The 11,519-nt window shown below is 46.3% G+C and overlaps 1 protein-coding gene across 1 annotated transcript in view; it reads left to right on the top strand.

Moving 5' to 3' along the window:
* The window catches only part of LOC308170564 (DENN domain-containing protein 2A), a gene marked incomplete at both ends in the record, with an annotated part of 17,098 nt that extends 5,793 nt beyond the window's left edge, over positions 1–11,305 (top strand). Inside the window, 16 exons of the mRNA XM_080545365.1 lie at positions 436–569; positions 731–934; positions 1,340–1,433; positions 1,595–1,645; positions 1,780–1,967; positions 2,314–2,423; positions 3,397–3,466; positions 3,685–3,762; positions 4,665–4,805; positions 5,381–5,529; positions 6,860–7,037; positions 7,843–7,884; positions 8,831–8,930; positions 9,629–9,913; positions 10,916–11,002; positions 11,274–11,305. Coding sequence (XP_080401491.1) covers positions 436–569; positions 731–934; positions 1,340–1,433; positions 1,595–1,645; positions 1,780–1,967; positions 2,314–2,423; positions 3,397–3,466; positions 3,685–3,762; positions 4,665–4,805; positions 5,381–5,529; positions 6,860–7,037; positions 7,843–7,884; positions 8,831–8,930; positions 9,629–9,913; positions 10,916–11,002; positions 11,274–11,305 — 1,943 coding nt within the window. The remainder of the gene's footprint in view (positions 1–435; positions 570–730; positions 935–1,339; positions 1,434–1,594; positions 1,646–1,779; positions 1,968–2,313; positions 2,424–3,396; positions 3,467–3,684; positions 3,763–4,664; positions 4,806–5,380; positions 5,530–6,859; positions 7,038–7,842; positions 7,885–8,830; positions 8,931–9,628; positions 9,914–10,915; positions 11,003–11,273) is intronic.
* Between the last annotated feature and the right edge of the window lie 214 nt (positions 11,306–11,519).

Genomic DNA, 11,519 nt, shown 5'->3' with positions numbered 1-11,519 from the left:
ATGGAGAGGAACTGGCCGTCCCTGTCTAGCGTCCTCCTCCTACAGGTCGCATCTGGTGGATGGATCGACCAGGGAGTATGAAGGGAGAAAGACTGGTTCTGGAAAATTGGCCTCCCTGTCACTCTTATCTGCACGGGGCTAGTTAGAGTTACTGTTAGCATTAGCCACGCTAGCAGTGGTGCAGCTTATCATGGTGAAATATGAGCTCTCACTGCTGCTGTCTGCTGCTGGCAGTTCTGCTCACATCTGGAGCAAAAATGTTGCAGCAAAACAAAAACATTAACGTCAGAAAGCTCCTTCGGAAAGATGTGTAGGCGAGGATATAAAGATCAGTGGCTTACGTTGGACGAGATCCTATTCGGTGTTGCCTGTAGAACGGACAGACTTTATAGTTGCTTTATGTTTATGTGTACACTGTGTGTTTTGCCCGTACAGACCCTCCCTCGAAGGAGAATCCGTACGAAGATATCGAATTGGAGAGAACTTGCCTCGGCAACAAGCTGCCTTGTTCTAGACCCGTGTCTAGACCGCTCTCCCCCTCGTCCCCACCCCCCGATACACCGACTAAGGTACATATCGTACTTGTATGACCTCAGAAGAAGATTCTTCTATATGGGGATGTGTTCCATTTCCTAATAATAATAGAGCCCCTTTCACTGTTTTAGGAGAAGTGCACTAACACTAGATATTTGGCATGCGGCCCTGCTCTCCTCTCCCATGTGTCCACCAGCTCTCCTCCAAGCCAGGCTTCTTCAGGCAGACCTCGGAGCGGCGCAGCTTCAAGCTTCTAGAACTGCGCAAGACCAACCGGGACACCGGCACCGGTATCCCCTCGCCCTCCCGTATCAGCCCCCCCTCCACCCCCAGCAGCCCGGACGACACCCCCTGTCTCTCGGGGGACCCCTACAACCGCAGACGCAGGAAAATCCCCAAGGTTTGTGTGTGTGTGTGTGTGTGCGCGTGTGTGTGCGTGTGCGTGTGAGTTGGAGGGACATACCAAGCTCAGACACGGGGGATGCTCCCAACCCCACCATTCCTCCTTCAGTGATTTATTGTTCCCGTCTACTGCTCAGGGATATCCTGGTCCTCCCATACGGTTGTCTGGGAATACGTTAGACAGAAGAGACAGCACAGTGGCTTCCTTTTGACAGATATTTCCTGCATTGGGAATATCTCAGAGAGGACCTCCCAAAAGCTATTGAAGTAACAGTGGATGTTAGCCTAGCCTAGCCTAGCCCACTCCTTTGTTTGTTAGGGCAGGTGACTAAAGCTAAAACAGACCTGATGACAGTTGATACAAAGATGGCCGACTCTATTGTTGTGCTTTGCCTTCCCACAGATGGTGCTGAAAATCAACGGTATCTTCGAGGCGAGGAGAGGCAAGAAACGCATGAAGAGGGTGTCCCAGTCTACTGAGTCCACTTCAGGGAGAGGTAAGAGGGAGGCCTCTGCTGCTTAAAGATGTAAATGACCACCTAGTGTGGCCTTATCAAACATAAATGTGGACTAGGTCATGGAGTATGTTATATATGGTGTTCAGAATGTTTCATCACTTCCTCTCATTGTGTTTTTCTTTCTTGTCTCGTTGACGCAGTGACAGATGAGAACAGTGAGTCGGAGAGTGACACCGAGGAGAAATTAAAAGGTGAGGAGATATCGAGACAGTTTCTCTGGTTGATCTAAAAGAGCTATGCAAGGGGCCGTGGTACAGGGTCTGACTGAGATTGTGTTTGTCTGTGTGTGCATGTGTGCATTCACACATCCATGTGTGTGTCTCAGCTCACAGCCAGCGACTGGTATCGGTCCAGTCCATGCTGAGGCAGACGGGGCGGTATCGTACCCTGGAGCGGGACCTGATGGACCTGCAGGAGAGGAAACTGTTTGAGTACTTCATAGTCGTGGCCCTCCACAAGACCAAGGCTGGAGCCCCCTACCTGCCGGAGGTTACACAACAGTTCCCGCTTAAGGTATCAAATTCATTTCAGTCAAAATGTAATCATCTCCCAAGGGCCAGTTGGTAAATTGTTGTTACTGGTAGGCAAAGGTACCCTCAGGGATATAGCACGAACTGAACATGAACTGAATCAACTGGATGATACTGTGTACATATCATGTGTGAAAAACCACAAACAAAGATGTCCTCTAACAAGGGATGTTAGGGAGGAAGAGAACACATGTGTGTGTGTTTGTTTATGCATGTCCGTAATCGTGTCCAAACTAAACTGTGAGAGATGTATCGTGGTCCGGGGAGAATGTGCAAGTGAGTTGATGATATCACGTAGAATCCAAGCTACTGTGTTAATCCCCCCTCAGCTGGAGCGGAGCTTCAAGTTCATGCGGGAGACCGAGGACCAGCTGAAGGTCATCCCCCAGTTCTGTTTCCCCGACGCTAAAGACTGGGCGCCCGTTGACAACTTCCCCAGGTACGACTGTCTGCACTGCTGTTACCCAGAATCCCACATCATGAACCCGTAGTAGGTCCTAGTCACTAGATTCTTGTGGAGATCTGAGAGGATTAAATGTCTTGAAGCTCCACCTTGCCTTGTAGGCCAGACAGTCGTAATGTTTACAATGTTGTCTGGTCTATAATGCTGGTGTCTAGGGGGTTAGGGGTTTATTTGAAAATTCACTCTTGGTAGTTATGCTCACCATTTAGTATGCTAACAGCTAACAGTTACAAAGAAGCTAAGGTATGGTTGGGTAGTCGTTAGTCTGAAGGTCCTCAACCATAGGTGTTACAAATAATGAATGGGTGTCTAGTGAGCTGCTAATAGTGTTTTAGTGCCTTACACCTGGTATTACGAAATCACCACACGCTCCTTAACAAAATATGACCCACCTGTAGAATTCCTCAAGGAGTGCTCTATTCCTACCAGTGACTGTTTATGTCTTGGAGGGGTAACAGGTAATAATTAGCTGCTGGTAAATGTTTGATGGGCGAGGGCCGGTGGAATGTTAGCACAAGCAGACCCCCTACCAAACACACACCTGCAAGGCTCAGTCAGTGAACAGGGCTGACACACTCTTTGTCAGTGGGTCGTCATTGGTCAATGCACAGTGCACACCTCTCGGGTGAACTGGGGCTTTCTTTGTGTGGATGTTAGCTGTAAGTCTGCCCTAAGGGTCCTAGCTACTGAAGAACAAAGTATGTTGGGTAGGACTCATGGGTCAATTGTTGTAGTTCCCTCTGGGTTGATTGTACTGCAGAATACCAACCATGATTCCTTTCTGGGAAAGATATACATATATTGTTGCATAGTGATTTGTTTGCAAGCAAAAAATCAGTTTAGAGTTATCTATTTTCCAGCGCATCTCACTCAGTTTCTTGAGCATTCTTTCTCACTCCACACATTGAAATAGTTTCCAAACGTTTTGGAATTATCTTTATTTTTCCAGTGAGACGTTCTCGTTTGTCCTGACTGGAGAGGATGGGAGCAGGAGGTTTGGATACTGTCGCCGTTTACTGGTAGGTGAAGAAAAAAAATGCTGCTTCCAAAAAAAAAAGAACCTCTCTATTGATTTCAATATAGGGCTATATTGAATGCCCTATTTTTGACGACACTATTCACGCCCCTATAAAACAAAGGCTCTATTTGGGATCACTGGCCTAACCCTAGTGTTCTCTCCTGTCTTGTGACTGAGTGTTGTTGTGACCCTGGCCTGTGTCCTGCTGTGTGTTCACAGCCCAGCGGGAAAAGCCGGAGGCTTCCTGAGGTCTACTGCATCGTCAGCCGCCTCGGCTGCTTCGACCTCTTCTCTAAGGTACAGTACACACACACACACACACACACACACACACACACACACACACACCCCGCACACACAGGGAGCCAGGCAGGCAGGGAGGCATGCACACACACACACACACACCCTGCACACAGGCAGGCAGGCAGGGAGGCACACACAGAGACACACACGCGTGCGCCCGCACACGCACGCACGCACGCACGCACGCACGCACACACACACACACACACACACACACACACACACACACTCACCTCCCGCTATGCGAGGGAATGAGGCCCACAAAAGCGTTCCCAGCAGAGACCACCCCATGTACCCACAGAGCCCCACCCTCTCCCCGGCAGCCACTTTCCCACAGTGAGGTTGTAGCGCTGGCCCCAGTACAGAGAGACACATGTGAGATCCAGCTGATGTGGTTACTGGTACTGCAGGCTCCCCTGTAATGATGGGGTGATTTATGTGAGCGTGTGTGTGTGTGTGTGTGTGTGTGTGTGTATATGTGTGTGTGGTGTCCATGCATTCCTGCCTAACTGCATATACTGTATGTGTGTGTGTGTGTGTGTGTGTGTGGTGTGCATGCATGCCTGCCTAACTGTGTGTGTGTGTGTGTGTGTGTGTGTGTGTGTGTGTGTGTGTGTGTGTGTGTGTGTGTGTGTGTGTGTGTGTGTGTGTGTGTGTGTGTGGGTGGGTGTACATGTGTGTGTGGTGTGCATGCTTGCCTGCCTAAGTGTGTGTGTGTGTGTGTTTGTGTGTGTGCATTTATCATCAGTCGATATATATGACTGTGCTTAGAGAATGTATACATACTGTGTATGGTATGTGAGAATATATCCTGTGTATGGTCCAGCATGGACTCTACAGTATGTAGACATGTCTGCCTCTGTTGAATGTGTTTGATGTCCTTTCCCCTGGGCCAGATCCTGGATGAGGTGGAGAAGAGGAGGGCCATCTCCCCAGCCCTGGTGCAGCCCTTCATGAGGGGCATCATGGAGGCTCCCTTCCCTGCCCCGGGGAGGACCATCACTGTCAAGAACTTCCTGCCTGGCTCTGGCACTGAGGTGAGAGGAGACACACAGGGTCTATAGTACGTAACTCTATGGTGTACACACAGCAGTGGTGGTGGCTGTAGCATAGCATAGCATAGCATAGCATAGCATAGAAGTAAACATCCAAATAATTAATTAATAATAATTTAATTAATAATAATTAATAATTTTGCCATTTAGCAGACGCTTTTATCCAAAGCGACTTACAATTACGAATTACAGGGACATTCCCCTGGAGTAACTGAGGGCTAAGTGCCTTACCCAAGGGCACACTAGTAGTGGTGTGGCTTCAGGTGGGATTTGAACTCACAACCTTCCGATCACTCACAGTCCAACTCACTATCCACTAGACCACCACTACCCACTACTAGACCACCACTACCCACTACTAGACCATCCACTACCCAGTAGAAGCTGGCATGCTGCCTAATGCCTCATATTTCAAGCTCTGTTCACTTGAGGCCTTCAACTTTATATATGGATGTTTACGTGTGTATGTCTGCATCGTTGTTAGTTTAAATGTGGATTCATGTGGTTCAAGGCTCTCCCTCATTCTCTCTGTCGCTCTCTCTCTCTCTCCCTCTCAGGTGATAGAGTTGTGTCGGCCATCCGACTCTCGGCTGGAGCACGTGGACTTTGAGTGTCTCTTCTCCTCCCTGAGTCTGCGTCTCCTCCTACGAGTGTTTGCCACTCTGCTCCTGGAGCGCAGGGTCATCTTCACTGCAGACAAACTCAGGTGAGACGTTGTGTTCAACTGTGCGGAAGGACCGACGGCTCAATTTGACGTGGCTTTGGTTCGGAAGTTGCCTTGGATGAACTTACTTACTTCAGCCTCATCGCAAAAGGCCTCCACAGGGTGGATGAAAGCAGCTGTTAAAAGGAGAGATGAGGTCAGGGGTGAGTTTTCGGAGAGCTTTGTAGCACTCAGGTCAGCCTAAGTCCATTGTCGGGTTATGGAGGAAAGGTGATCTTACTGCTATAAAGCTTCAGGGAAACTCAGAAGAAGAAGAAGAAGAAGAAGAAGAAGGGTAGGTGAGAAGCAGATGAGAGTGAAGAGAGAGAGAGAGCGTGTAAAAGGAAAGAATGCTGTTGTGTTATACAGTCGCCTTGGGAACAATCATTTCTCCTCGGAAAAATGTCATGAAAGCCAGACACGGGGTTAGTGTCGAAATGAAAGCTTGTGGACTGACGTGTGCGTACGATATTGACGCCATCGCATTCACTCATCTCCTGGTGTTGACTGGTGCTTTGAGATCAGGCCTCGGTTTTCAGTTTGACTAAGTTTTCCTGGCATCATGGAGCCAATGGAACATCCCCCAGGCAGGCTCAAGCAAACGCTCCAAGTATTTGAAAGTATTTCAAATGCTTTTTCGACCCAGGTCTGTTTGAGATGAACACTTGAATGGATGAAACTGTGAAAACATCTATCTCCCCTGTGTTTCCCTTTATTGCTTTAGAAAAGCCACTAAGGAAAAGCGGCAGAGTTCACATCATGTGTCGTTGCACTGTGACTACTAAAACTAGTGGAAACTTGGCCTTCCGATCTCGGATAGTTTTTGAATGAATTAAACGAAAACAGATACACACACTGGAGGCATTAAGTTAACAGCGTGGGGTTTGTTAATTCGCTCCCGCTCTATATTTTCTACCGTGTTAAATCACGCTCCCTTAAAACTATTCTCTAAAAAATCCTTCATTACATTACAAGACCAAGCTTTAGGAGAAAACGAAAATGCATTGCCAACTAATCGAAAGTTCCAAAACAATTCCTGTAATTCCAGGGAATCAGCTAGCACCACCACCACCACCACAAAGGTAGTAACTGTATTAGAGACAATATAAAGCATATTGTGGTTAGAATGGGCTGTGTGTTTGTGTGTGTGAACTACTAGTTAAAATACATTGAATGATTATGGCCACTGGCACTGCTCTCACTCTCTCTCTCTCTCTCTCTCTCTCTCTCTCTCTCTCTCTCTCTCTCTCTCTCTCTCTCTCTCTCTCCCTCTCTTTCTACACCACCCCTCTCTCTACCCCCCCCCCCCCCCCCCCTCTCTCTCTACCTCTAGTACGTTGTCTCAGTGTTGTCATGCGGTGGTGGCTCTCCTCTACCCGTTCACATGGCAACATACCTACATCCCGGTGCTGCCCCCAGCCATGCTGGACATCGTGTGTACCCCTACACCCTTCATCGTGGGCCTGCTGTCCAGCTCCCTGCCCCGACTCAAAGAGCTGCCCATCGAAGAGGTGAGACTTATGCCCTGACACACTACAGCCAGGTTGAGGCTGTTTCACACTCTTACAGAGCTGTTTTCAACACATTTTTCAGGTTTGCCCTATAGTGAATCAGAATCAGAATCAGAATCAGAAGACTTTATTGCCATGACATGTAAACATGTTAGGAATTTGGTTTGGGACAGTGGAGCACGGTTTACAGCAGGACAGGTGCAAGACAGGACAAGACAGTGCAAACCAACATCATAGTGCAAGAGTCATAAATAATATAAATATAAGATAGTTTGTAAAACCTCCAGCTATGTATGTGTCTCAAGGGCTAAAATAAAAAATCCTGTGAGTCAGACTACTCAAAACATCTCATAGGAGTATTTCTATTGTGTTGGAGTGTCGAGAACCATTGTTTTTGTGATGTAAACATGTCAAAATAAATACAAATATTTGAATAATAAATAATCTCACAGGATGACATCTCAGAGAGACACTCACGTTTAACGTTTTCCTATAATATATCTATATATCTTTTAGCCATCTAGAAAGTTCTATCATCTCACTGTGTGACAGTTCTGTTTTTAAACAACAGGGGGTGTCTTTGCTCGAAAGTCACAGAAATTGTTGGATGTGAAAAGAGTTGGCTTCTGTGCGTGCATGTGTGCAGGCATGCTTGCTTGGTTGCGTGTGTGCATTGTGACATGCTGTGCCCTTGTCACCCTTTCCTACAATAAACAATGGTCTCTGTGGCTATACTTGGGAAAAGGCCCAGGCTGCCACATTGTGACAGGAAATGACATCATCCTCCCTTCTGCCCTCTGTGTAGGTCCTGGTGGTCGACCTCGGCAACAGCCGCTTCCTCCGACAGGTACTGTTCTCTCTATATCCATGGCAACAGTTAAACAACACCTAATATCTGTAGACATAATAAGTCATATCAACACAGAATATGACATAATATATTAAAAGGAAACCTATTAGCCTATGCTCTTTTTCCACAACTTAATGTAGGTGTCTGGGGTCCCCAAACCATTAATTGAAACAGTCATTTAAGTTTTTTTCCGAAAATACCACTCTATTTCGGTCCTCGATGGGCTGTTTCAAAGGTTGGGAAATCATCAGTGGTTTTCTGTGGATTCACTGTGTGACAGTGTGGCGAAAAAACCCATGATTCCCAGGGGAAATAGAATTAAAAACCAAATATCCCAGTGTTCCCCACAAAATAAGGAATCCAAAACCATTTGAATGGAAATGATCAGACTTTGCTTTCGAGAGTAACATGCATATGGACACATGGGTCTGGAAACCATCTGTGGTTTTCAGTGGATTCACTGTGTGGCAGCACAACGAACAAAACACACAGTTCCCAGGGGAATACAACACAAATATCCCTGTGTTTCCCACAAAACAAAGACCCAATGTAATACAATGGATGTCAATACACACTCCACTTCGACACTCCTAGTGTCACGTAAGGCCGAGGAGCAAATCTGAATGGCTTGTTGTAGGGTGCTAGGGTTAAGGTTAGGGTTAAGGTTAGGGTTAGGGGTAGGGTTAGGGTTAGGGATAGGATTAGGGTTAGGGTTAGACATGCCAGCATGTACCAAGTCGATGTAGCACCTAACCCTAACCCTAGTTTTCCCACATGTACCGTGTTCCCACATGTACCGTAACATATATATATACAGTATATATAGTTTTATGCTCACAGTCACACACATTATGTAACTTAACATGTCATGTCAGATGTGTTGAAACCTCCTCTCACACTTCTCTCTTCTTCTCTCTTCTTCTCTCTTCTTCTCTCTTTCTAGCTGGATGACGAGGACTCCATTCTCCCCCACAAGCTGCAGGCTGCACTGGAGCATGTTCTAGACAAGAGAAAGGAGCTGGCCAGTGAGAATGTACCTAATGGTGAGCACGACTACAGTCACCTCTCCCTAGTCCCTGAACTACATATATAGTACTTCCCATAAAGACACCATACTGGGTAAATAAGTATTGAACACGGATTTATTGAAGATTTATTTAAGTTATTACCCATAACTTTATTTACATATGGACTTTAATGTTTAGATTTTTTGTCTGGATTGTTTGAGTTAATACCAAAGTCTGGTGCAAATTTCACTTGAATAGGCTCATTGGAAATACATTTACTGGACAAAATGTTGATGTGTTCAATACTTATTTCCCCCCCACTATATATCTCACCAGTAACCATATATGGTGTGGCTGTGGCTCAGGAGGTAGATTCCAACAATTGACCAATTCCAACAATTGACTGACAAGTTGATTGCATGGCAATAAAAAAAAAACATTCTTGTATAGACAGTATCACTTGAGGAATGGTGCCATCTGCCCTCCTGTGCATGGTGATGGTTTAAATGTGACCCTAGATGCTGGTCTTGGGTCAGTTTCTATTTGATGATGTTTTCCTTCTAATGGTTCATGATAGGTTGTGGGGAAGGAAAGAGGATAATGCTGTAGATGTGTACCTACTGGACACTCCCTCCCAGAGGCCACATCTACAAAGTCACCGCCATGACCTCTATTCTATACCCCCCCCCCCCCCCCTCTCTCTCTCTCTCTCCTTTCCCTCTCCTCCCTCCCAGACTCCAGCTCCCTGAGCAGTGTGGTGTCGGAGGCCTTTGTGCGCTTCTTCGTGGAGATGGTGGGCCACTACCCTCTCTTCATGGGCGGCGGGGACAGAGAGGACGAGGCGACACCTTCTGCCTCTTCTCCTTCCTCGCCCACCCCCTGCTCCTCCTTCCAACGCGAGGCTTTCCGCAAGGCCGTCACCTCCAAGAGTCTGCGCCGCTTCCTGGAGGTCTTCATGGAGACCCAGATGTTTACCGGTTTCGTCCAGGAGAGGGAGCTCCGCAGGCAGGGGCTGAAAGGTACAGTACAGAGAGAGCACTGACGTTGAGTATTTATAGGCCATGGTAGAATGATATATTTTAAAGGGGCATTTCACCACTTTTTTCATATATTTTTCATAAGCCCACCAACGACTGTTCTTTCTCAGAACAGCTAAAAAAATTCAAAGTGAAACAAAACCTCCTCCTTCAGTTCTACACCGCCATCATTGAGAGTATACTCACCTCATCCATCACAGTTTGGTACGGCAGCACGGGCAGTAAATCCCGGAAAAAAATACAGCAAAGAGTTTTTTCCAGCAGAAATCATCTAAGACCCCTCTCCCATCAGTTGAATCATTATATCTCAAACACACTACAAATAGAGCAAATAAAATTATCTCTGACCCCTCCCACCCTGCTCACCACCTGTTTCAACTGTTGCCCTCTAGACGGCGCTACCGATCCCTGGCCACCAAAACATCCCGTTTCAAAAACAGTTTTTTCCCCTCTGCTATAAGGACTCTCAACACCTGACTCACTGCACTAACCCTGCCAGATGTACTGCACTTTATAAGTTATGTGTGTACATTGTCCATTGTGATAGTCATGTGTAATGTGTGCATGTTTGATGTAATTGACACTGTTGTATTGAGCTTTTCCATCTGTGCCGACAACAAATTCCACCGACCTTGGTCGTGTGGTCATTAAACGATTCATCCATTCATCCATTCATCCATCCATTCATTCATTCATTCATTCATTCATTCATTCATTCATTCATTCTCCAGAACCATATCAGTGTGTACATTATGTGAAAACAGCAATTTGCTGCGTTCTGAAGTCAAAAAGATAAGAAGAAAAGGTCATAAGATAGATAACCCCCTATGATCTCATCAATTCAATTCAACTCGTAATGTATCCACTCATGGGTAACGTTATGAAGGTGCAGTATTAAGGGGTATTGAGTACGTTGAGAAGATACCAGGGTAAACTTGTGATAGGTTTAGTCAGTTATCACATGTGTGGTTGTTCTGTTGCCAGGTCTGTTTGAGGTGAGGGCACAAGACTACCTGGACTCTCTACCTGGGAGTGAGCAGCGTGGGGTCAACAAGTTCCTCAAGGGTCTAGGTGAGGTTGAAATACTACCTCTCTGCCTTTATTTATCTCTTTTTTTCTCTTTCTCACTTTTTTTTCTCTCTCTCTCTCTCTCTCTCTCTCTCTCTCTTTCTCTCTCTCTCTTCCCTTCTGTATCTCTCTCTCTCCACACTATCACCCCTCCAAGTATACTGTATGTTACAATAGAGAAACTAAAGCCCACCTGACTGTACAGGAATGTAAAGGTTCACACACTCGCATGCATTATTTTGATTCCAACTGTGTTGCCTGTGTTTATTTTCAGGAAATAAGATGAAATTCCTGTCAAAAAAATGATGCCTCCTCAGGAGAGGATCCAATATGAGAGAGAGACAGAGCATGTGAAAGAGAGGCTGGGAACCCTGTGTGATGACACGTTAGTCCACGGAGATAGAGAAGCTGAAGCTGTCAGGAACTTACACACTCTTACTGGGCAAAGATACTATGACAGAACACTCACAGCAACACCTGGACTGAGTTGCTCTGAACATAAAGGACCTTGGAGGATGTT

This window comes from Nansenia antarctica, assembly GCF_963989245.1.
Source record: "Nansenia antarctica genome assembly, chromosome: 14".
In the NCBI taxonomy this organism is placed as follows: Eukaryota; Metazoa; Chordata; class Actinopteri; order Argentiniformes; family Microstomatidae; genus Nansenia; species Nansenia antarctica.
This window is presented reverse-complemented; position numbering and strand designations above follow the sequence as displayed.